The sequence below is a fragment of the Hirsutella rhossiliensis genome (genome assembly GCF_020360975.1).
Source record: "Hirsutella rhossiliensis strain HR02 chromosome Unknown scaffold00001, whole genome shotgun sequence".
Taxonomy (NCBI): Eukaryota; Fungi; Ascomycota; class Sordariomycetes; order Hypocreales; family Ophiocordycipitaceae; genus Hirsutella; species Hirsutella rhossiliensis.
In genome coordinates this window covers 6001671-6026694 of record NW_025408667.1, presented here as the reverse complement: position 1 = coordinate 6026694, position 25024 = coordinate 6001671, and the positions used below count along the sequence as shown (strand labels likewise).

The following is a 25024-nucleotide window of genomic DNA, read 5'->3' as shown; positions in this document are numbered from 1 at the left end:
GAGTTTATTGAGCTCAAAAGATCTCACACTGGCAAACAATTAGCTGAGATAGTTGAGAGGACGCTTGAGGAGCTCAGGCTCAAGCCTAAGCTTCTCGCCATTACGGGAGACAACGCCGGCAATAACGGCACGCTCTGTCAGTCTTTGTACGATTCTCTCAAGACCAAATTCGACGACAAGGTGAGCCCAATAGGAGGCCCCGCATGCGCTTTCACGGCAGGAAGAGTTGGATCCGCTGTCTAGCTCATATTACCTCGCTCATTTGTGAGGGCGTCTTGCAAGATCTCAAAGCAGGCACAGCGAAGGAAGCCAAGAAGATGCTTGACAAGTGGGACGAAGAGAATAAAAGCAACAACTACACCATTCCGGGAGACTCTAGTCGAAGTGGGATTGCCAAAATCCGCCTCCTCAATCTCTGGATGTTGAGATCCGGGTCTAGGAGCAAGACTTCAAAAGCATGCCGCGCACGCACTACCGGAAGCCAACCTACGATGTCGACACTCGCTGGAATTCGGCCTACGACATGATTGACCAATTCCTCGAGCTTGAGGCAGAGTATACTGAGTTCGTTGATACTCACCCGCAAGTCAAGTGCCTCCTGCCCTTATCAGAAGAGATTGTCGCTCTCTATCAACTGCGGAAGGTTCTGAAGCCGTTTAAAGACCACACTCTGAAAGTCTCCGAAGTTATGCCGCCGATCTCACAAAGTCTCGATATCTATTGGGATTTGGAAGCTCTCCTTGATGATGTAGTCGAAGGAGTTGGCGACTTTACAGACCTTGATATGTCCATTCGAGACGCCTTCTCGAAGGGCAAAGCAAAACACGTTACTTATATGAAGAAGCTTGACGATCAAATGATGCTATTCGCAGCTCACATCCTGGATCCGCGTTATAAAACTCACCAATTGGAAATGATGATACCGGATCAATACTCTGAGATTATGGCTAAAGTCAAGAAGTATTTCAAAACGGAGTGGCCGGAGCTAGCAGCATTGAATGCCACAAACTCAACTATGAGCCAATCCAGACCAGCTGAGCGTCCTCAAGGAGTCTCCATTGCGCAATGGAGAGCCATCCAAATGAAGAAGGCGAGGGAGGCGGAGACGGGCGCGGCGATCCCTATTTCGGAGCTTGAACGGTGGCTTGCAGCTCCTCGAATAGAGTTCGACGAGTCTATTGCAAAGTCTCCAGACTTCCTACTGAAGTGGTGGAAAGAACACAAGGTCGAGTGGCCACTTTTGGCTGCGGCGGCGCGTGATCTTCTCTCTGTCTCTGGCTCTGAAGTTGACGTGGAACGCCTCTTCAGCGGTTGTAGAGACGAATTCGGTATCCGCCGTCACGCCTTGAAGGCAGATACGGTGCGAGTACTAACACTTTACGGAGTGCTTATACTCAGGAAGATAAGATCGATCAGGCGTTGATCAAGGCGGCCATGGAGTATGACATCCTGCCTTTGCCAATAGTATTATTTGGAGACCAGACCACATTCCGGGCAAGCTGGAAGATGGTATGTATGGATATACCCTCATTATATATGTAGGTATATGCTAATCTGTGTTCAGGCGAGAATCCTCCTCAACCTCTTCCTCCCACCGAGGCTCCCACCGAACCCCTACCCCAAACCTCCTGCATCCCAAGCCGATAAGTCTGCGATATCAACCCCCTGTCTAGATACAATGGAGGCTTCGGAGGATTGGGGCTCTAAGAGTGTAGCCGTGTACAGTGGCGGATTCGAACGCGTTGTACCGACGTATTTTGAGGATTCGGCAGAGCTTTGAAAGTGCTTATTTTCAGTCGATTTGCCTAGGACAGGCGGATCAGTATTTATGTAAGTTAATTTTTGTAGTATTCGGGATTATCGACTTCTTAGAAGGCTATAACTTAAAACTATATACTACTTATTGGCGTTTTTGAGGCATCTTTGCAATCGCTCAGGTACACACCAAATTCACTTCGTTTAGGGATCCTTCAAACCATTCATGAATGGCCTGAATTGGCCCAAACCCAACTTGAATCGCGAAAATTGGAGCTTGAAGATTTTGAATCAAGATCCAAAAAATTCAATTCATTTGATTCATCCTTCATTCAAAATCTTCAAAATCTTCACCTTCGTCTATCACCCCTACTGTTTCTTCGCATTTCCTTATCCATGATATATCCTCCGCCTCATCGTCGCCACCCATCTTCTCAACAGGCAGAAGTGATACATCCAGATCGTCGATTACCCCAGCTCGTAACCACGACCGCAGAACTTGACACATCTCAATAATGTCAGCATCAAGCCGACTTCGTAGAGGTGTCACCATACGCCCTGCCGCTGCAAACAACCTCTCACACTCTGCTGACATCGGCTGAATCGTTACGAAGTCCAGCGCCATTCGCGAAAGGCGAGGATATCGTCGTCTTGACGTTGATCCTGAAGTGCTCCGGGTCGGGCATCCCTGATGAAAGCTGCTTATAGTCCTCGGGGACCCCCAAAAGGAACTCGAATCCCTGAACAACCTCCCATACATTCCCATACGAGCCAACCCACCCTCTCTTCCGCTTTCGCTGCTGACCGTCGCCTTCAAGAATCTTGACAGCATCCTCGTAGAACCCCAGAAGCTTGGCCAGATGTTCGAGGACGTCCCAGTCATTCGCCGTAAGTTGGTTGTCCTCGAGGCAAATCCGTGGCTTCTTGGCCGACTTCCTGACACTGCCCGTCCTCCTAGACCTGTTATCCTGCTCCCATGGCTGACGATGCTTTAAGATCAGCTGTTCGAGAAACGGGCGAAGGCTTGATGGCGCGTCTGATGATGTACAGTTGGAAAAGCCATCGAGTGTCGTTGTCCATGCTCAAATCAAGGGGCTTCCTGGCTCTGACCCTGGAATCCGAAGACGTGTCGAACTCGGCACGCTGTATACTCCGCAGCAGATATGTAAGGTGGTCCGACCTTCTGACGTCAACCACGAGGTTGTGCAGCTTTCCGACAGGTCCTTTATGTCGCCAAAGTGTGTGCTCCGCCTCGGAAAAGGCCGCTGCGCCTGACAACTGCTCCTCGAAGGCCTCGACTTTGGCCGAATAGTAGTGCCTTGGCGGAGAGATTAAGAATATGACCAAAGCAGGGTCCACAGCTCGTCGATCCGACAAACCCAAGCTCGCCACCAATTACCTCTATGGCTCTGTCGTTGCTTTCTGCATTGTCCAGCGTGAAGTACCCAATCCTATTCTGGATCTTTTTTTTTAATTCATTACGCGTGTGTGGCCGTCTAAGCTATGACGCGGCAGGAGCTAGCCCCCTGCAGCTAGCTAAGTTAATAGCTAGCTTTACTAGTGTCGTCCATACACATGGACTAGGAAAGACTAAATGAATGATCTCTTAAATGATGATGATATCTCTCTAGCTACAGAAGGAGTGGGAGGCTATGTCTTATATAGACATAGCTGACAAATGTCGACATGATCATAGAACCTTCTAGAGACGACCAGTCTCTTCCAACACCCCCCCGTAGCCAGACATGGCTAGATGACTGAACAATCCAAAGGTCAAACATCGTGACTTGCAGATTAGGCAATCGGAAGAGAAATAAGTCCAAGTTGACGAACAAAAGCAACATGGCGATCCTGGGTGAGTGGCTTGGTAAGTCCGTCTGCCACCATATCGTGCGTCGAGACATGTTGAATGTCAAAGTCTCCTCGGGTTGTGCGATCAATGATCCATTTATAACGAGTGTCAATGTGTCTTGTTCTTGCCGAGTTCATTGGATTTAGTACCGTGAGCTGTGCATTGCGTGAGTCCGTGAATATGATGACTGGCTTGCTGGATCGGATTCCAAGGTTCTGTATGATGCGATCAATCCACAAAAGAGCTTGTCCAGTTGGCGTGAGATTCATGAATTCGGCTTCCGTTGTTGACAGTGCGACAATTGTCTGTCTACTGGATTTCCAGAGAACCGGACAGCCGGCTAAAAGAACAGTATAGCCAGCAGTAGAATGCCGTGTTGGTATTCGGTCTGCAAATGCTGCATCCGCAAATCCGAGAAGTGGAAGATTGTTAATCGAGAATTTCCCACCTAGACAGAGGGACAAGTTCGTAGTTCCAATGAGGTATCTAAAGAGGTGTTTTAGCACCTGTTTATGCTGGTCAGACGGTCCGGCGTTGGCTTCGCAGAGACGATTTGTCGTGTATGTAATGTCTGGTCTCGTTCCCGTCGAAAGAAAGTTCAGTGATCCCGTTTGTCTGATGTATGACTTCTGAGAGGCCTTGTCTGGCGCCCAGGTAGCGGGAAGTTCGAATCCTCGAGGCCAGGGGGTTGTCGCGGCATTGAGTCTCCGATATCCGTACTTACTCAGCAACGGTCGAATGTCAGCGCTCTGTAAGTTGCCGCGCTAGAGTCAAAATGTGCTTCTGTTGGCTGCCCTGCAGCCAGAAAGCACTCCTACTTCATGGGATGGATGCCTCGATGAGATGGCTGCCGCACCAGATAAAGACTAGGACATGATTGGCCTGAAGCATACTTCAGTGGGACCTCTATCGGAGCCTGGAGGGGGTTCGAAGCGCCTCGCGCCCAGTGATGCTCCTATTGCCGCTGGATGACGCCGGCCTACGTCGGCCCACGCCGGCCCCTAGCAGACGGCACCGCCTCCCTAGGTTCTGCCGACCGCTGGGGACCAGCTTGAACACGAGCTGCAAAGATTGCTTATCTCCTACTTGAGATCGACGAATTGGGGATGATGCCCAACGGGCATCCGTTCAACGACCGTCAGTACCAATCCCAACACCTATCTGGTCTCGAACCGCGGCGACAAGCTCTTCAAGCTTGCGACCGTCTGCGTCAGGGTGTTGGGCTATAAGGCCCTGTTGTCCGCACCTGCGGATTGGAAAGGATGAGTGAGCAATCTATTGATGCTTGTCTATCTAGCTACAGATGTGATGATGATCCGAGTCTATATAGACTCAGGCGACGGAGTCGCCATATCCATGGAACCTTCCAGATCCCACTGGAGTCCTCCAACACATACATTGACCGCTGGCTTAAAATATTAACATAGGACACTGTCTGTCACAATTGGCGGCGGGGGCGCGGGTAGTCATGTGACCCTCTCAGCCGCCCGATAACGAAATCCAAGGGCCCGTTAACTACAGCCTTTCCTTAGACACGACCACGTGGGCCTGAGCTTGCTGAGTAAGTCAAGCATGTCTTGCGATGTCTTTTTTCCACGGAGCTCGCTGCGCCCAGCGTTACCTCCATCATAACAAACATGTCGGAAGAACGCCACGTTCGCATCCAGTCTTATTGTGGTGCGTGCGGCTTTCGGTTCGGTGCTGGCGACAAGATAGTTGCACGTAAGACTTTCATTTCCCTCTAATGAACACTCCATCGCTGACTCGTCGCTAGTCGTTGGGAAATGCGACGGCACATTTGAAGCAGCACGACGAGCGGGTGACTTTTTAGAGGAGGCCTACTGCGATAATTCCCATGGCCACTCTTGGATATTTTGTCGCCACCTCCATTGTCGCATGTGCGCGGCGGCTCCCGAGAGCGCCACTCTTCACACCGATTGCTTGTCGGTATTCCGAGCCAAGAGCAGAGCGCTGGATGCCAAGAGCAGTCTAGCCAGATTGTGGACAGCAGCAACATGGAGGAGCCCCTGGCACCGTGCCCCAGTTCTCCATCTGCTTCCCGCTGTTGACGTCTCAGCGGGCCTGGCCCATGCTGCAGCGGCCTGGAACCTGCCCCAGCTGCCGCGACTTCCACCAGAGTTGGTCGGCATGATCCACCGACAGTCCCATCAAAGCCCGCTATGGCGCCATTCGTCGGCTTCGGAGCTTGCTTGTGCCTTGTCAGAGGCTTACGACCATGAACCGCTGACGGTCCCTTTCAACAGGATTGAGCATTGGCGGCGCGGCGAGCTCCCCAAAACGGCTGAGGCTCCCCGTGGCGGCACAAATGAGGGCCTTGTGCGTCTCACAATTGACTCGCACGGTCTCCGGCGTATCGAAAGATTACAGGCAAAGGCGCTCAATAGCAGTGTCTCTCGCTCCCACTCCTTTGCCTACATCGTCGAGGCGGCCAAGATGTTTTCTTGCGTCGACGTCGAGTTCCAAGTATGGGCCTTATATTGACTCTCTGCGATTATTTAAACTAATGCCACCAGCTCCGACGTGCTCGCCTTGTCCTTCCCCATGGCTCCAAAGGCTTCCGCATTTGGGATACACACTCTCCACCGTCTTTCCAGAAATGCCTGGTCGATCCAACTTGTACCATTGCCCCATGTCGTCTGCGCACTATCCAGTTGCATGAATGCACTGGTATTACCTTCTTCGTCTTGTCTGGCGCAACCATGGCTATTCATGGCCACACACGCAACAAGCCTTTTGCGCAGAGCACTTTTGACACTCTGTGGCCCAGGCAGCAGCAATCTGTTGCATGGGTATATGTTCCGATAAACAAGGGCATTGTTGCCTTTGGCTGCAGAAATCGTGGTACCATCTCCTTTCCGCGGACGAGCTTTCTGGTAAGAATCAAGATATTATTGGATTCTGTCCTTCTGACAGAAAGCAGCTGTGCACTGAGGCAACGGGAGCCGTGTTTATTGGATCTCCCTCCCAACGAGACTTTACAAGGACTGAAATGACCCCGCACCCAGTCAGCCTAGCATATCGAATGCCCGAACATGGGCCCATCACATTAGTCTGGGTCTATTCCAATATCCCCACGATTCCACAGCCTCTTCCACCATCTATCGATCAAGTGCCGTCATTGAGCGAGCCGTACTTTTCATCGCTCACTCTTAACCACGTCCTTGGAATCACAACCTTCCATGATGCTAAAACCAAGCTATGCAGAGGTATACTCGTGCGGTATGATGATGGCTCCATGCGGGCCCTTGGGCAATGCAGACTTGGCAGCGACGAATGCCGCGACATTGAGATGCCTACTCACCTGTGTTACGCTCCAACTATCCATGGCTCAGGAGGCAGAGATCTAAGAGCAATCAAAGTCGAGACCTCGAGCGTGGGAGCTCATCAACACCACGAAGAGGGGTGGACGTGTTGCGCCATGACGGGTTTTCTGAAGTGCTGGTTTAACTGTGAAGAACTAATTCTGAACACTAGCAATGATGGCTGATGGCAATCATCTCATTTGTGTCGCTTTGCCTTGCCCTTGTTCTTCCTGTTGTCCTCTGCCGCATCCTCGGCCTCGGGCTCAATCATCCACGCCCAATACTGATTGCCTGAATTGGGGAGCGTCGCGGCGACGCAAGCATGAATATTACCTTGTGGATCCCTGACCTGGCCTGGAGCCCAGCATTCGGTGGGCGTACGCATGGCAGTACCGTCTGGACGAGTGCCCTTGACCTTTGTGCCCCCTTCTATGTATTGTGCGAGCTCAAGGAAGACGTGTTGATTCGGATCTATGACGTCTGACCCGCGGGCTGCAGCCGCAAAAGATGGCCCAGCAGCACTTGCTTGAGCGCCTCTACCGTAATTTTCAAATGTCGTCGATGCGAGAGTCGAGACAGCAGCATAGCCCGGATGTCCATGAGAGCTACCCAAGACCGCCGTCGGTAAGACCGTTGTTCCCGCAGCGAGGCTTCGGTTGACATCTTCGAACATGTCTTCCGTCGGGACCGAATTTTCTCGAATCCAGATTAGCTGCTCCATGAAGCCATTTGCAATATCGATATACAGCTTTCTGTCGCCGAAGTTGTAATCTCTAGGATAAACTGGCTCGAGAAAGCCTGCGTTCTTGTTGCATGCCCAGAGTCGGCCCTCGCTGCCGCAATAGGTCAAGGCCCATACCCAATCTCTCTGCGCGTGCAACATATGCGCGGTGCACCCCTCGTAGGCCTGCACTTCGACTTCTGTCACGTCGGTTCCACTTGCCCGTGCCTTCTTGCCCTCTCCAATCAGCACGACTCGAAGTGTTCCTCTCCTTCCGTCTGATTTCAGAAACTCTTCGACCAGAATGTCCATGCGTCTCTGGCTGTGGTGAGATCTTGGTGGCTGTTCTTGAGAAACGACCCATCGAGCCGCGTCCGTGAAAATGTGCTTGGACAAAAAATGAACCCAAAGTTTACCAGCAGCATGCTCATCGCCTGCTTGCGCGTCGGCCCGGAGCCCACCAAGTAGACCATTAATGGCGAAATGATTCATAATGAAGGCGCAGGAATTGGTTCTTCTCGAAGAGAAATCTTGTTCTCGCTGGGTAGTTACGACAGTTTGAATGAAGACAAGAGAATCCATACAGAAGCTTTCCCCGGCTTCATCTTAACCAATATATACTGGTGCACGTCCAAGTTTCAGGCGTGGTGCTAAAGGCTCGATGCTGTTACGTCTCCATCTGACTTGGTTAAAGTCTCTGTGGGACCTGAGAGCCGTTGTATGCCGATATATTGGAAATATGACTTGCTCACCCTCTTGCATGCATGTGTGCGCACAGCTCATGAAGACAACACACCCTTGCTGCCAAATCGGATAAGCACGGTTACAACGACAAGGCACATTTCCGTATGGATTTGCCCTCGTTGCATTGAAGAGGCGCCAGCACTTATCTCACAAACCCCAAAATAGATCGGCTGTTCTTCTGCGTCGCCTCGGAGCCACCGACGAATGTTGACCCATTCACGCTGTGACTATACTTGTTCACGCTTGAATGCACGTACTGTAGTCTCGACCGAGTGGCTCCCCACAGGCAGACGTCTGTTGGGTCGCTCGTTTCAGGGGAGGCACAGCTGCACATCACTATACGGCCTGCTGCTGCTGCATGGCAAGTTGTTTAGCCAGTAGGTCAAACGCACTGCAAGGCCGTCATATGCGGCCATCGAGACGGAGGTGTAGGTTGGTGGTGCCCGCAGATGACGGGATGGCTTCGGATAGATAATTCGGACAGACAATTGACAGGTATTATTGCACTAAGCATGGGCTGAGACCTGCTGTGATTAGTGACTAATGTTTAAACCATGCTAGCGGGATGGACATCGTTCAGTGGTGGCTAATATTGGATAAGTTACGGGTTTATGGATCATGTTAGATAACTACAGAATGCCTAGTAGTGTTTATTCTGCGATGGGCAGAATGTGGATATTTCCATTGGTATCACGGTTGGCAACAAGAAGGGGCTTGTATTGGTTTGATGCTCATGTTCCTGCAAGGTGCATGTTGGCTAATTGCCCTGCATTCATGCGTGGCAGCTTCGCCGCGACGATTTGATAGGATCTAGAAGTGGGCTGAGCCATGGCGGGCAAGGCGGCTGCGTCATGCATGGCGGAAAACAACTTGCCTGATGAAGCTAGAGCGCTAATCTCTGCTCGGGGAGGAAGAGGGAGCTGGTTCGATATCGGGAGGTGGACGGAATCGAATTCGCCGCCAGACACCTACTTGATGTCTTAGCCGTTTGAAACGAGCCGTGCGTTGGCAATGAGGGGTTAGGGCTATGGACTTTTAAGCACTCACAGGAACACCGCAACTGCACCTAACGATCAACACAAATCGCATGCCCGAAATGAGCCATACCCGACGAGACCGAGCGCCGTACGTGAATGTGTACTCGATCCGAAGTTGCAAAACATGTAACACCTGTGGCAGAAAGTGGATGAAAAGCCACACACATGTTGGGGGAGGGCGAAGCGAAAGGAGAAGCGAAAAACAGTTGCTCAAACATTGGACCACCTGGATAGCGACTCGCTTGATTTCATTAAGCTGGTTGCTTTCCTTGGTGGCAATGTCACAATGGACCTCTTGGTTCGGTTGAGGAAGCCCAAGCTGACATGGGGCAACGACGGCGAAATACGACACAAGATATACGACGACATTCCAGCTGTCGCACAGGAGTCCCGGTGCCACCAAGCAGTCAAAGACGTGAAGGAGAGAGGTCTTCTTTCTGAGTCGAGCTCAAATGGTTTCGTATTGAAGTGTGCCATACGACAAATTAAGAAGACAATACAAGACTCGGCCGTCTGGCGTCCGCGAGCAGTCAGAGCAGTTCTGCATGCTTTCCCAGAGCACCGACACCTTGAACTGGCCCAGTAAGTACCCACAGGTGTTTGTTTCCTAGGTATGACTTGCTGAACTAGATATCTAGGTACGCTACTATTGCGAGTGCCATTCTACCACAACTTGAACACGTACTACAATATCTGGAAGATGTCCGTCCGGGGCTTAAGCACTACAAGCAGATAACAGAAGCCGCAAACGTCTGCCTTTCGGCCTCATATTTCCTCGACATTGGCTGGAAGAAAAGCGTCATTCTTCATGCCGAGTTGCTGGGTCCTCTGGATCAAACTTGGGCAAAAATTCAACTACGCAGGATGACACTCGCGAGAATAGCAGAGAATACAGCTCCAACTGAACAACTACATGAGATAGGCCTTTTTCTATCTAGGTTCACACCCAGCGACAAACGCTCGAACGCACAATTTGGCGAAATGAAACTGTTTCAGGCACGCTTGCTGGTTGACGTTGAGCGGCACGTCGAAGCTCTTGCAGCGTTGCAGGGATACCAGTCGTTGGAGCCAAACATATCGAGGCTTGAACAAATACGAGCTCACGACAGTGACATCCATTTTCGGCCCCTTGCAACTCAATTGCCTCACCCGGTAACCGCAGACAGAGCGCAATCAAACCTCGTCACTAATAGACAAGCGCCGTCGCCTCACTTGACTAAATATGCGCAGTGGTCCTGGTCCCTAGTTCGACGTGCAGGCTCGTCTACAGTAGCTTCGCCGGGAGGGGGTAACGCTAGACTGCAGCCCCTAAATTCATGACACACTACTGTTTTCTCGTCCTGATCCATGTCATCCTGGAAGCAAAGCCAGTATTTTAAGGTAAAGTAGACTAGCAGGGCGGCTCCCGAATAGCTTCACCCCTTCGCCGATTAGGTTCACCTCCCCGCCACGGCAGAGTTCCCGCCATGCCGTTGCATCAAGATGACGGCTTACCCGTAGGCTTAGCACTAAGTCGGCTCCTAAAAGGTTCTGGCCTACAGGTAACTGTGATCCTGGTGCGTTTCCCCGCTGTCGTCTTCAGCAGTACGGAGCACGCAGGAGGCAGATGCTAGGCACTCGAGGGCTAAGTATCGCCCGCTCTCCTGACAGGCTTTTAGGTACCTACTCCAGCACCTAAATCAGTGGCGCGAACGCTTTTCCTCTACTCTCTGGCTAGGCACTTGTTCATAGTGAATGGTCCACTCTCGACAAGCTCCATTACTGATTTCGCCAACCAGTAAGCAAGCAACAATGTCAGCGACGCAATACATCTTGAACGCCTTATGGGCCTGGCGTGGGCGCCACGACATCGGGGACGAAGCTTTTTGCGAGCTTGTTACAATCATTTCAGGAAGTCTCCCTTTCTTTGAGCAAACAGCCGACCTAGGCACGGAAGGCTCCTTGCTCGACTTGGACTCGGCCACCTTGTGGCCAATGGCAGAAGCGGGGCTTGAACTGCCGTCGTCGGCGAGCTGGTCCTTTAATGACTCGACCGTGTGGTCTCTTACGAGTGCGTCGGTAGTTCCGACGGATGCTTCTGATGACTGTTCAGTTGCACCCGAGTTGCCTCAGCGTACAGGCCTCATACCCTACGAATCTGCCCGGGAACCTGAATGGCCCTTAGTGGCTACTAGACCTGCCTTCTGCACGGACATGGCTACGAGGGGTAGAAGCACCACTTGCATCAAGTGTCGAGTGCTTCGACGAAAGGCGAGTACGTTGGACATGTTTGTGGTTCGGGCTCTTTGCTTACCGCCCCTTGTCCCTAGTGCGAGTACAACGGCGGCTCTGTATGCCAAAACTGCATTGGTATTCCGCCGTCAATATGTTATCGCGTTCGGTTCTCTGAGGAAGCCGTATTTAAGAAATGTAAGTTTATGGACTCGAATCGCGTGTGACATGGCGTTGCTGACTGTCGTTAGGGAGAAACGAAGCGTATCGGACCTCATTATGGGGGGAAACCTCTCGCACAAACCAGAGTTTTCCCATGAGGCTGGAGCATTTCCATTCAGGTCCAGTTCTGACGGCCACATGCGCGTACTTCTATCCGACCGACGAGGAGCACATTAGACTTTGGGGGAAAACTCGCACGGGATGGCAGTATACCATCACCGACCCCGTGCGTCTCGCTGACGCTGTTGAGCTGGATCCCTATATTCGTGCCTGCATACGATTTTGTGTAGGCGAGTCTAGAGGAAGTTGGCTCCATGACCTCGTGCAAAGCGTCAGCGGCGAAAACAAAATGCTGGGCTTGGTGCTTGACCTCTGGTCCGCTACGGTGTTGCTGATGAAGGGTTGGCAAGTCAAGGACGGGCCCGTTATTTCAGCTCCGTTGGATCCCTACGTCAACACCTCGCCGGCTCCAAGGGTGCTGCAGAACCAGCTCGACAGCTTGCTCGAGCGACACATTGTCGAGGTCGAAGGCGCCTTTCTCACCCTACTCCAGACGACCTTTGAACAGCGGCGGTCAGGCGAAAGCAACATGAAGACGGCGTTCGCCGCAGCTCTCATCTTCCTGCGGATAATAGAACGAGATACCTGGAGGCTGATGTACTGGATTCGGCATAAGGAAAAGGTAAGGCGTATCCGCCCGGCGTCTAAGCGGCTCAGCTGACAGCTTTAGGCATACCAGTGGCGACATCCAGACTCTCCAACAACGCTCATTGAACGCAACATCTTCTGCGCCAACTGTGTGATTGCAACACTACAGGTTGCAATGGATGTACCACGCGAGCTTCAGCCCTTTGCGCAGCAGGTTAATGTTGCAACCCAGTACGACGAGACGAACAAGCTCAGTCTGGACGGCTGTTTTGTGAGGCTTGCATTTAGGAAGAGAGAGTTCGCTACGATACAGTGGAACACTAGCTAAGTAAGGTGTGGCGACGAATATAGCCGTAGGATAGCTTGAGCATACTCGACAAACTTTGCTTGCACATCTTCCACCTCGGCTTCGCCATCGACTGCAAAGAATGGCTGTTCCCGGCTGCGCAAGAGGTCCATCACCGGGCTAGGCCTTGCATGAAATGCCTCGATCCTTTTGTCGATTCTGTCCGGTTCGTCATCGGCGCGGCCCGAGGACTCGGCTCGCCCTTGCAAGCGCCTCCGCAACGTCTCGCTGCCCGCATCCAACAAGACGGTCCCGTACTTGATGGACAGCTGTCACCGTTAGAGAGCGCCCGTAACACTTTAGATGGATCATACCTCGTTCTCAAAGTACCGAAGCTGCTCTACGGTCAATGGAAAGCCGTCGAGGAAAATGGTCTCACACGGATCATGCTGGATGGCCTCCCGCACTAGGTCGATGATTAATGTCGGAGGCACCGGTATAGACATTTCAAAGCTCTGCGTAATGAAGTCTCTGAATCGGGATCCCGGTCGTGCTTGTTCGCACCGTAGCAATTCGCCCGCAGACACGTGGGCGGCTCTCAAGGTAGCTGCCGCCTTGCTGCACTGCGTGCCCTTTCCGACACCCGGGCCGCCTGTTTCGAGTCAGCAGCGCTTACCGAGGTGTCTTGCTAAGGGGGAAGGAGTTGGCTGTGTCTTGCCAAGGAAGACGGAGTCGCCTGCCTACCTATAACGAAGATGAAAGTCTGCCGTCGCTGCTCCCAAGACGTCCATTTCTCGAGCACTTGTCGAGCTTCCTGACGCATGCTGTCACCCACAATCTGCGTCGCGTCGTGTTTAAAGTCGGATAGGTCTAGCTTCGGGAAACGGCGAGCGTATGCGAATGCCCGGTCTAGCCGCTGAAGCTTGTCGGCGTCATGGACGAGCTGGGCGGCCTCGGTTCGATTCTCTTGATACTCCCGCCACAGCTCCGTGAGCCTCGAGCCGGCGACTGGGTCCATGGACTCGAGGAACAAATAAGCCAGCCTCTCTCGCGACAGCTTCGCTTCCTTGCCCACCTGGTCCGCGGGAATGATGTCCCCGGTTACGGCTTCGGCCACATCGTGGGCCGCCGCCAGCTCCGTGGCTTTGGCTTTGAGCTGCTCGGGGGCGTAAGCGGTGCAGATGAGCGACACGGCATGAGAGTGCTCGGCGACGCTCTCGCAGTCGGCACGCGGGATGCCTCGGGCCAGCCACCCACGCCGTGGCTCGTCAGACAGATGAGACAAGACCTCTCGGATGTTGATGTCGACCATGATGACGGTCGGGGTTGGTTGCAACGTCTAAAATCTAGATCACGAGCCAAGGAAGGCAGGACACGGAAGGAATGTGCGTGACATTCATTACCCATCATTACCCCTCCGGCCAGAGCCTGCTAATTACTTGCCGCCGAATAGGCTCACGCCTTTGCGAGTAGGCTCACTCCTACCTACAACCACCAGACCTCGTCTCACCAATCAATCATCGATGCTTCACACACATGCCGGATGGGCTTACATCCAGGCCGATTACGTTCACTCCCACGCGCAGGCAGCGCCCATGACGTTACGCCGCCCCGTCCTCGAGCGAGCGGTGGCGGACTGCAAAAGCACTGCGATTGTGAGTTGTGACACCTCAATATCCTGTAGGAATCGATCACTCCAGGGTTCTAAGGCAAGGCAAATGCGAACCATTATGGCTAAATTGGTTGCGCTACATGTACTTACAAAATCCGGTAGAGTAAAAAAGCCCATCAGACCACCCAAATAAGGAGGACCTTGGCCAACCGATCGACTCGGCACTCCTACACTCCACGTCCTTTTCCCACGACATGTATGGACACAGACCCAGTCGTTCAATCCTCACCCAGCATAAGGCCCCGACCGACGAAAACCAACCAAGACAGAGCGACCTAGGAAACGATGACGCTGCAGAGACATCAATGATCCGCCAGCCTCTTGTTCAAGTGCTCAGCAGCTGCACACTAGAATCAGAGATACAGGCAATAACTCAAGGGTTGCGGGCGCTTGAAAGGGCGTGTGACGCCTTTGTGTCGAGGAAGGGAAGTGAGCACTCTCGCGACTACTATCTTGAGCTCTTTTCCACCTTTGTTCCACTCTTGGATGCATACTTCGACTATCTTTTGGCGGCGAGCCATCCGGCGGCGACCGATGTGGTTCGACGTGGTTTGCCTGAGATGGCAGATCGCACGAGACGACTCGGCATACAGCGGCCGTTGCGTCTTCTCCAACAAAAACTGCCGGAATCGTCGGAGCACCTGTCAAGATTCTACTTCTATGCTCGCTCGCTTGTCGTCCACCTTCAGCAAGAGGTATTGAGTTCTACTTGGTCACAATGCATTGCAGACCTGGACAGTTGTTATCAGCGGACCGAGCAAGGTCGCGAAACTGGCCTGGGCAAGGAAGCGGAAGAGTTGGGGCATTAGGATATGGCTCGAATATTGCATGTAGTTTATAACCTAACAAATGAAGTGGGGCATCATTTTGTCCCCGAGCAAGAACGACGAAACGTCCCCCATTCTCACGATGAGCTACTTCGAGGAAGCATTATACGGGATCTTTCACCATTGGCCGCCGCGGTCGAATCCACTTGGCCCACGGATGACGTCTTGTCTGTTCCTGTCGTCGACAGGCGGCTGGGAGTACACTTAGCACAGAACTGTGTGAAAGGACAGGGGATCTCAGAAGCATACAGCAGATATCGTTACCCCTGTTTTCTTTTAGTAAACGCACTTCCTCGTCACCATGCAAGGGGCTAATCACCTACCAGTATTGCCTACTGACGATTGTGGGAGGGCATCTGCGCTCTGTTCTGGGGTACTCGGAGCACCAGGAATCAACAAGGAAGTAGTGATGCTGGCAGCTGAGCTCTTTCTGCAGGAGGAAAATCAGGCCATTGCTGCACGAGACGACATCAATTGCCATGAATAACGTCGGTTCTTGACGCACATAGATGTAGTTGCACATTGTGGTCGGGGCTGCGGAGGATCGAGGTAACAGGCAAAGCGAGGCAGTGCTGGGATACTTGCGGCTTAGAATGGGACGGGCAAGACGGAAGGTTGGTTGGCTTTATACAGGTTTTCACGTCGCGATCTGCAATCGTCTATTCCAGTCCTTGTACATCAATACATGTCTTATTAGGGTGCGAGGCACCCCCAACCAAGGGCGCTCTTATCCCAGTTCCTGCTCGCTTCTTCGCATCACCTTGCTTGGCAGACACTATAGTGCCTGCTTTGCATCGAGCATGGGGTCGAGTACGAAGTTTGTGTAGCATATTGTGATGATTACTGCATTAGTGTGGCCAGAAACCATACCCGGGGAGTCCGATCACCGGGGGTTGAAGCCTTTACCAGCCAGTCCCGTCTCCAGCAGATGGTGCGGCCATGAGTTATGGTGTGTTCGTAGTCGCTCCTGTGCCACCTGCCAGACGCCCCTTTAACCTGCTCCACCGATTCTTTCGAAGCAGGGGAGCCGAGAGAAGGGGCAGGGTGACTCTGGCTGCCGTCCAGCCAGCCACCTCTGCCTCTACTTTTGCGTGCCCTTGCAGAAACCTGGACCTGAGCTTCCTCACACGATACGTTGAACATCTCTTGAGGCTATTCGATTCTTTGTCGCGACATGGAAGACAAGTGGGTTGATGCTGCCAACCATCTGACCGAGCACGCGAAGCAAGGGCGGTTACGACTGGCTTACGGAGAAGATGAATTATGCCTCGACGACATTTTCCCCAGCGACCTAGTCATTGCTTTTCTCTCTACGCATTGCGATGTCGCCATCGAGTTACCGTCACTTGCCGACAAGCTCTGGCATCCCTTGCTAGAGCTGGAAGAGCAACTCCGACGGCAGCTTCGCCGTCGCTCTAGGAATTCGAGCATTCCCAACGAGACGACGACGGCCAGACTACTGTGGTATAACTGGTTCTTCGTGATATCCTTCATCCCTTTTGTCGAGCCGCAGCGGCGATGGGGCGAGGGAAGTGGTTCCCGCCCGGCGAGAGCAGCTCGTGTGGCCAACTCGACGACGGATTGTGCCCGCTGCCTCTATGGGATCCGAGGCTTTTGTCTCTATCAGGGCTGGAGTGGTAGGGGTGTACTCGAGTCTCCTCGCGGCATCATGATGGGTTGAGCTAATGATGGATACAGCTGTCCAGACGTTGCTGTCCAAGCCGGCCGAGCACCATGCCAAGTCAAGCAGCATTGCGCAAAGAGCTCTGCAATTCTTCGACGAGTGCCATCTCTCCGCAGCCAAGCTGGACGGTCCTGTCTTTTGCCCCGTCTTCTTGATCGCCCAAGCGACGAAGGCCCCGTCAGTAATCGGCTCGGTCCTTCTACATGTCGAGCGACTGCTTATTCTCTGGGCCAGGTTTGACTTGGTTTGCGAAAGAATCGGCCTTGAGTCTCTGGCGGAACTCGCACGAGGCATGGAGGAGCCTCGAATACTCGATGAGTGCACGGGGAACTACATGGCTGTGCCGACACCTGTCATGGAGCGCATCCTTGCCGGTGCCTTGCGCGCAGTGCCATTAGGCGAGTATCATACGGACCCTTTGTATATGGCCGGTTAAAAAGCTAATAGGGTTGTTCTCGATGCCATTCGCATTCTAGTTAACTCTAAAGACCATGGCGTCCGGTTGATGATGCCCAACCGTTCCGATCTCAGACCGTTAGTCACGTTCCATTGCACAAACAGGTTCGCAATGCGTTATTTGACTACGCGGGAGGAAATCATGGAGATATCTCAACCTTTATAACCCCGACTTAACATGCTCCATAGCAAACAAACTTGGATCTTTCCTCCCAAAGAACAATTACCTTGTCATTTTTGAATTCATCCCCAACACCGCCCTTGTAGTCATCGTTTTGAGTGTCGTAGATTCGCAAATGCCCAGACGAATTTGGCATGTGAACTACTATCGCCACCACGTCGTCTTCAGGCTCTACCACCTCGAGATCGTGGCATACCGTCCATACGATTTTTGAGCAATTTGGTTTGGACTAAGCAAGCGTTAGCTGGGGTTGACTGTTCGGGAGAGTCGCCATACCCGTTTTGCACACTTTTCGACAAGTGTCTCGTCAGAATGGGTTGATTTTACCCTAATCTTTTTCATGCCCGAAGATTACAACCTTGTGAACGGGGTTCGAACAAGTGACAAAGTGTTTCGAGTCGCCCGATGCTGTACCGTACAGGGATGGCAGCTGCCAAGTACAAAATGTACGATCCGTACTCAAACAAAGGAACAAAGTTGTACTGCAGAGCTTAGTGTTTTCGTGTGCAGGGTTGAGTGAAGCGGGGTGGTGGTTAGAAGGTAAGCCGAGTTGTGCGACCTGATCAAGGAAGCGAAGTTTTACGACAGGCAACATGCGGAAGGTGCGGAAGGAAAGGACAAATTGGCGCCGATCTGCTACTCGTGCCCGCCCGTGAGCCAAAGCGAATCCCCTTAAAGTGGGGGCGGGCACGAGTAGATCGATTGATAAGACTAGGATTTGTTCTCCCCTTCGCGCATATTGTCCCTGAGGAATTACCGGGATATCGACTGCACAGCCCACCAACTGATCGAATAGAGAGAAGCTGAAAACTGTAGCCGAGCTCCAAGTTATTTCATCAGCAGCAACAAAAGAACCCGAAGCTGTACGGATAAGTCCTGCAAAAGCAATGGCATTACGATGGTCCATGGAACATGTTCCGAGTTCCATGTACTTAAGCGCAAAAGGATATGAGTTTCTTGTTCGCATATGTCAGAAAGAATGGACGGGGCAACAAGACGGCCGGGGCCGGCAGGATTTACTGACCATTCCCCGAGACGTTGCTGCGACGGGTTTATCTGCTAGTTATTCTATCTCCTTACGCAGGGTTTCTACTCGTCGCCTGAAAGCCATGTTTCAAATAAGCACCTCGGAGAAGTGCTCGCTCAAGACCATCGGCTCCTCTAGCCCTGACCTCCACATTATAGAGTGTCAGGCGTCCAGATGCGCCCTGGTCACCTGCACGAATGAAGCAATAATCGGATCTGAAACTGGGGGGGACGACGAGTTTACTGCCGACAACTACAGTTCTGATGACAGTGGCAAGCCGAGCGTGGATACGCAGCTGTTTCAGCGTACTGAACCTCATCTTGGTAAAAGGCGGTGGCAATCACTAACTACGCGTATGTTAGAGAGTGCAAGAGAGCAACAACCAACCTCAGACAAGCGCAGCAGCGAGACGCCTCGATCCAATGTTTAACATATCCAGCTACATGCGACCGTGGGAGAGCCTCGGCACTCTATCGCCACGAACGACTCGCCGCAGCATGCTCAGGGCCGAGTTGACTGACTCTCAGATTGGAACTCGTGCTGGAAAGGCCGCAGGGGGCATTTACAGGCGAAAACGTATTGAACCACCGGCACACATCGCATGAATCGGTCAATATGAGGCAGTTCCCCGACAAGTCTTGCATGAAAGCAACTGAGGATGTTGATGCTAGCTTGTGGAATCAATGTTTCATAGAGGAGGCATCAAGGGACCGCTACCATTCTATGGGCTGGTAAATATATTCAAATTCAACAATCTTCCACGGCCGGTCGCTTGCTCCTCCGAAATTTGTGAGCACGCTGCCTCTTGTATCTTTGTTTAGGAGCTTGACATCTTTGCTCAGGTGATCGAAGCCATGCATCCTTCCTTCCGGGGATTTCATCACGGTTCCTCCGCTCGTGCTGTCTGGTGCATCGTGACGAGCCTGGAGGAGAACGCTGGGAGAACTTCAAGGTGATTTGAACAGGCCTGCGAAGGGGAAGGCCGAACCCCAGTTCAATTCGTTCGTCTTGTCCGCTATCGATGGAACCGTTGGCCTCTACTCGATGGTAAGTGTCGGATACGGCGACCTGAAATAAAAGTCCAGGAGGACAATTCTCCTTCCCGTCGCTGCAAGAGGAAGAGTCATGAAGATCGCTGGGTGCGAGCACCGGATGTGCATCTGCTGCAGGTGACTCCGCAATCTCGCCTTGCGCCTGTTCGTCGCAACGGCCTGCGCCGTTGTATTGAGTTTCGGTGTCACAAACCTCCCAGGTTGGTGAGGCAGGACGTAGAAGCCTATCGAGGGCACGGAGATGACCAGTTTGTCCACAGGTAACCGACTCAGTGCCGAAGAGACTCGCATCTTCCTGAATCGTCGAGGCAGAGTCAGTCGACATGGCGGGCAGAAGAGCCTTCGTTAGATCGTCCGCCGCTTGCCGGCTCTCGGAGAGCTGAAAGATCAAGGATGGTGAAAGGGAAGAAGAAGAATAGGGGTTGATGTCTATGCTCCTCTGCTTTTCACACGAGTGTGGAACGGGCTTTCCTGGTCAAACTTTTCTGTAACCACTGATGCGAGTTCCAGCAAACTATCCCGCAAGTCCTCTGCAGTACAACTTTGGCCACGTCTTGGCATCCTTCAGCCGGGTCGACTCATGAACCTTTCTCCTCTTTCGGGGCTGTAGTCCGCTGTTGCTTGGCTGATGCCTGTGAGCCAACCCTTAGGGAGAACGTCCAACAGTCAGCCTAAGTCTTTAACCATCCCTTGCATCGGATGGCTCGTGTATCCCTGAGCATGACACCTCCAGCTTCTGCATATACGCGCCAACCACATCCGCTATTTCTTCAAATCCACCAGCGGCTAACTTCCAATTTGGCACCGGGACGAATCTCTAGAGTCTAGGGTGACTGGGCGGACTGCCTCTTCCGAACCATGCATGCAGACTGGCCCTTAGCTCCCCTGCAGTGGGAGTCAGGGGGTGAGCGTGACGCAGGATTCTGCCTGTTGATTTCTCTTCCCTCGTCCTGGTATGGGAAGTATTTGGGGGTGGCGAAGCTTGCAGGGAAGGACGCCTTGTGACAAGGGAAGGGCTGCCCACGCCGGCATCCGCTTTGGAAGAAGAAGGTAGCCTCTGTGAGACCTGCGTCCACGGCTACCGAGGTACGAAGATTTCGCGATATCGGTTGGATATAATGGTTATGAAGTATTGGCAAACAGCAGGGGCTCTGAAGCGAGTGGCTCTTAGACGCGGTCCAGCTAATCAACCGATTCATCACGTTTACGCAGGGGCGAGTGTCCCATTTCTCGCCAACACGGGGCAAATGCGACCCGTGAATTCGACAGTCCTTTGTCGAAGATCCAGGGAGAACTGCAAGTGCTACTCCATGGTCATGTTGCCGCCGGGAATAAAAGGCGTGGAGCTGCTTAACTTATCTTGTTCTTTTTCCAAATATTTCCCTTGCCAGAGATCTACGACAAGTATGTCCATTTCCTCGTTCATTTTGTCAACCCTCATTCTTCCTCGACATCCAGCATTACGCCAATAGTCTACTTACGAGACTATTCTTCCTTTTTCTTTTAAACCTTGCTTTCCTCCTTCACTGGTCAAGGAGAGCCTTTAGACAAGCCTGCGAGCTAAATGTCACCACCCGCAGTAAGTGACATAAACCCAGGTGATGCATTAGACAGGAACGTCATTTGCTAACAAGAAACTAATGCTCTTTTTCTCTGCTCTAGCAGAAGAACAGGTTAGCCCGAATCCGAGACAGCCAGAGGAGATCGCGCGCCCGACGGAGAGAGTATGTCCAGGAGCTCGAACAGCGACTCAGAGTGTACGAGATTCGGGGCAGTGAGGCCTCTACTGAGATTCAGATGGCCGCGAGGAGAGTAGCCGAGGAGAACAAGCAGCTCCGAGAGTTTCTCAACTGGAACGGCTTTAGTGACAACCATTTCGCCCATTTCTTGCAGTCGGGTACCTCCGTGCAACTTAATTCCGACCAAAGTCGTACTTTTTGCGACGGCGACCCTGGGGCTGCCGTCCAGTCACTGGAACAACATCTGATGCCGCGACAATCGGTCAGTCAAGATCAAGGCTTCTTCGTCCCTTCGTCGAGACAACCATTCTGGGAGCCATCCACCACCGGCGGGTCGACGACAAGTTCATCCGTCTGGGAGCCGCCGCAACTGGCGATGTCCTCGTACGGCTATCAACATCGCATGGAAGTGGCAACCATGGACTCGGCGGTTTATACCCCGTACCCACCGACAACCGTTTTGAGTCGCGCGAGCACTACGCGGCAAGGCCGCGTCTGTGACGAACCACCGTCTCCGTCGATATTGGACGGCCCCGGCCAGCCCATGGCCACAACACAGGCTACGGTCATGGGCGGTCATCCGGCAATGAACTTGCACTATTATCTATCGAACTATTCAGACTCGACGATGCCACATTACGATTCCCCAGATAGTACCCGCTCCCGGAGAGATGGTTCAACAATGAAATGATTGAGGAGACAGATCGACATCTGGTACCGCTATCAAAGATGGCCGAATGACTTGCACACCTGCAGTTCCACCGCATTCTTCAGATATTTGAGCGGATATTCGCCACTGACGTGGTTTCCCCCGGCATAACTCTTCCAGATGGCTGCTTCTTTGGTGGAGCCCTATGCAAACGTTGCACCGTAGTTTACCTGCGTCGCACTTTGTGTGCTTTTGGCGACAAGATTCACACGATTTCACAGGCTACGCCCGCATCGCCCGAAGCGACACTCTGGTTAAGGAATTGTCGAAACGAAACTTAACCGGTATAAATACTTTCTCTTTGTGGGCCATTTCCCATGAAGACCAGCAATCACTTCTGCCTGCAGTTAGAAATGCTAGCATCATTGCGTGGAGGGTTCACCCACCAGCCGACCTATACGAGTCGCTTCGTTAAGACTTAGCACCAAGTGTTACGGGGTCAGCACTGTTAGCACAGGTGCTGGGCGTAATTGATGTAAATTGAGCTACAAAGAGTGTAAAGGGGAGACGTGTCTACATCGCTCCCTTTAGGAGTCGTGTCCGTGGCGCTCGCACGTGACTAGTCTGGCCATGCCAGATCTACACATCGGGGCGTAGCCCTTACATTAGCCCCTACTCCTCTCTGGCGCTGGTGCCCTTTTCCTGTTCCTGGTCCCTCTACAACGATCGTAGGGCCGTCGTCTATAGGGTCTGGTGCCGTTACTATCGACGGGCGTCGCCATTAGTCCTAGCCCGTAGTGGTCCGCGTATTCTCTTGCCCTGTATCTGCAGCTGTGGTTGTATTCCTTCGACTTGCCCTGGATTTGGGCCGGCTGTGCTTCCGTTGCCACTCGTCGGTGCTGGTATGGTCCATCGTTTTCGAGAGCCGGGCCGTATCTCTGTTCGTACTTATCCAAGGCCGCTGTCTGTTGCATATTGTCTAAAGAGGTCCAGGTCGGGTCTTGCCAACCTTGCCAGCGTACAAGGACTTCCCGCCTACGGCCGCGGCCGGTTCTCTTCCACCTAGCGCATAGTATTTCCTCTACTACTTGGTGAGCCTCCCGTCTACTTGGATAGATGGGGTTGAGCGTCTGTGCGTTGCTGACCAGGCATTGGGTCCGTCCCCGCTCTCCGGAGTTGGTCGACGTGGAACCTATTATAGCAGCCCCTCGGGAGGTCTGCTAGTTCAACCGTGTACGGGTCGAGTACCTTGCTTATCGTATACTTAGCGTGCAGCCAGTCGAACTTCTTCTTAGGTCGCTCTGACGCGTAGTTCCGTAAGTCAAGCCAAACCTTATCGCCTACTTCGAAGCGTTCTGCCGCGTTCCGTCGTCTGTTAGCGAAGCGTTCTTGTTGCTGCGTAGCTGTCGCCATTGATGCTTGGCAGAGGTCCGTAATCTGTTGTAGTTTGGTAACAAATTTCTTTGCCCTGGTTTCTGGCGAATGCTGAGGATACTCTTCCGCATATGCTTCCGTAACGAGGGGAACTGGTGACTTCGGCTCATAGCCGTGTATAGCGAAGAATGGGGACATCCCTATAGAGGTATTGACCCGACCGTTTAACGCCATCTGAGCCGCGGGAACCCACTTATCCCAGTCGTTCTGGTTCTGGTTAATCACGGCGCGGAGGTATGCCTGTACTTCTTGGTTCATCCTCTCAGGGCCTCCGTCGGTTTGGGGGTGGTACGCCGTGCTTAGCTGCTGGTCGATCCCCAGTAACTTGCACATGTGCCTCCAAAAGCGGCCTACCCAATTCGAGCCCCTATCGCTCGTTATAGCGTCGGGCCACCAGTGGTAGCGGGCGAAGCACCATAGAAAACGCTCTGCACATGCTTCCGCTTCCATCGTTGGCATCGGTTCGAGTATAACTTCCTTACTTAGCCGGTCCTTGATAACCCAGAGGCAGCGGTTACCGTTCGCAAGGGGGAGGTCCGTAATAAAGTCCATCTGTATCTGGCGGAAGAAGCGGTCCGGTACGGGTAGCGGTCTAAGTAGACCCCTTTTATGCTCGCGCCATATCTTCGTACGGCCGCAGACATCGCAGTTACGCAAGAAACGTCGGATATGCTGTTGCATTAGCGGCCAGTAGAAGTCCCTGGATACGGCTTCTATCGTCCCTTCCCGTCCCGGGTGGCCTACTACATGGGAGTCATGAACCTTCTGGATTAAGGAGCCCCGTAATTCGTTTAGCGACTCCTGCTCTAGCGGTGCTGCCTTGGCTGCTGCTTCTGTCGTGATCGGTGCGCCTGGCACCCATAAGCGGCCACGTAGTCGTAGGTGCCCCCGAGGATCAATAAAGCACTCGGCGACTTGTACCTTCAGCTTAAGCTTGGGGTCGAGGACCGAGATCCGTTTCGTACCGCGTTATAAACGCTTGTAAAGACTGGATCCTGGTTTGCCGTTTGCTGCCATAATTGTTGTAGCTCTGGGTCGTGGAAAACCGTGTGTTCTTCTTCGCCTTCTCCCGCTTGAGTCGACGTTACTCCGACGTAGGTACGTAGGGCTGCTTCTGGAATAAGCTGCATATCTCGTGCTTCGTGATCCGCTTCGTTTGGTCGGTCCTGTTCGCGGCGAGAGAGCGCGTCTGGCACCACTGCTTCCGTCCCGGACGGTACTGGAGCTGGAAGTTAAAACGCGAGATATTCAGCCCAACGTGCCTGCCTTCCGAGAGCTGTTGGCGCGTCATGAAATACTCGAGGTTCTTATGGTCGGTAAGGATAACGAAGTTATCACAGCTTCGTAGCTCGGCTGACCATTGTTCGAGACAACGAATAATAGCGAGCATTTCCTTATCATGGATTGGGTAGTTGCGCTCAGCCGGTGATAGCTTCTGCGAGTGGAACGCTACTGGCTTGCGTTGTCCGTCGACTTCCTGCGTAAGTGTGCCCAAGCGCCCAGC

The 25024-nt window shown here is 52.7% G+C and overlaps 9 protein-coding genes across 9 annotated transcripts; 5 read left to right on the top strand and 4 right to left on the bottom strand.

Annotated features, from left to right (window-relative positions):
* Positions 1 to 2223: 2223 nt before the first annotated feature.
* Positions 2224 to 3502, bottom strand: HRG_00748 (restless-like transposase; the record flags this gene model as incomplete). Its single annotated transcript, XM_044859219.1, has 4 exons — positions 2224 to 2263; positions 2338 to 2709; positions 2741 to 3053; positions 3469 to 3502. 4 exons carry the CDS (start codon positions 3500 to 3502, stop codon positions 2224 to 2226), a joined length of 759 nt encoding a protein of 252 aa, XP_044725619.1.
* Positions 3503 to 5244: 1742 nt separating this feature from the next.
* Positions 5245 to 6109, top strand: HRG_00747 (uncharacterized protein; the record flags this gene model as incomplete). The annotated part of the gene is made up of 2 exons (XM_044859218.1): positions 5245 to 5329; positions 5382 to 6109. 2 exons carry the CDS (start codon positions 5245 to 5247, stop codon positions 6107 to 6109), a joined length of 813 nt encoding a protein of 270 aa, XP_044725618.1.
* A 1017-nt stretch (positions 6110 to 7126) lies between these two features.
* Positions 7127 to 8143, bottom strand: HRG_00746 (uncharacterized protein; the record flags this gene model as incomplete). The annotated part of the gene is made up of 1 exon (XM_044859217.1): positions 7127 to 8143. The coding sequence occupies one exon, from the start codon at positions 8141 to 8143 to the stop codon at positions 7127 to 7129; it is 1017 nt and encodes a 338-aa protein (XP_044725617.1).
* Positions 8144 to 12214: 4071 nt separating this feature from the next.
* HRG_00745 (uncharacterized protein) lies at positions 12215 to 12732 on the top strand (the record flags this gene model as incomplete). Its single annotated transcript, XM_044859216.1, has 3 exons — positions 12215 to 12547; positions 12596 to 12662; positions 12728 to 12732. 3 exons carry the CDS (start codon positions 12215 to 12217, stop codon positions 12730 to 12732), a joined length of 405 nt encoding a protein of 134 aa, XP_044725616.1.
* A 105-nt stretch (positions 12733 to 12837) lies between these two features.
* HRG_00744 (adenylate kinase domain-containing protein) lies at positions 12838 to 14111 on the bottom strand (the record flags this gene model as incomplete). Its single annotated transcript, XM_044859215.1, has 3 exons — positions 12838 to 13128; positions 13174 to 13451; positions 13544 to 14111. The coding sequence occupies 3 exons, from the start codon at positions 14109 to 14111 to the stop codon at positions 12838 to 12840; spliced, it is 1137 nt and encodes a 378-aa protein (XP_044725615.1).
* Positions 14112 to 16472: 2361 nt separating this feature from the next.
* Positions 16473 to 17418, top strand: HRG_00743 (uncharacterized protein; the record flags this gene model as incomplete). The annotated part of the gene is made up of 2 exons (XM_044859214.1): positions 16473 to 16932; positions 16997 to 17418. 2 exons carry the CDS (start codon positions 16473 to 16475, stop codon positions 17416 to 17418), a joined length of 882 nt encoding a protein of 293 aa, XP_044725614.1.
* Positions 17419 to 18728: 1310 nt separating this feature from the next.
* Positions 18729 to 19251, top strand: HRG_00742 (uncharacterized protein; the record flags this gene model as incomplete). Its single annotated transcript, XM_044859213.1, has 2 exons — positions 18729 to 18951; positions 19019 to 19251. The coding sequence occupies 2 exons, from the start codon at positions 18729 to 18731 to the stop codon at positions 19249 to 19251; spliced, it is 456 nt and encodes a 151-aa protein (XP_044725613.1).
* Positions 19252 to 21262: 2011 nt separating this feature from the next.
* HRG_00741 (uncharacterized protein) lies at positions 21263 to 22128 on the top strand (the record flags this gene model as incomplete). The annotated part of the gene is made up of 2 exons (XM_044859212.1): positions 21263 to 21277; positions 21361 to 22128. 2 exons carry the CDS (start codon positions 21263 to 21265, stop codon positions 22126 to 22128), a joined length of 783 nt encoding a protein of 260 aa, XP_044725612.1.
* A 1062-nt stretch (positions 22129 to 23190) lies between these two features.
* HRG_00740 (integrase core domain-containing protein) lies at positions 23191 to 23970 on the bottom strand (the record flags this gene model as incomplete). Its single annotated transcript, XM_044859211.1, has 1 exon — positions 23191 to 23970. The coding sequence occupies one exon, from the start codon at positions 23968 to 23970 to the stop codon at positions 23191 to 23193; it is 780 nt and encodes a 259-aa protein (XP_044725611.1).
* Positions 23971 to 25024: the final 1054 nt, after the last annotated feature.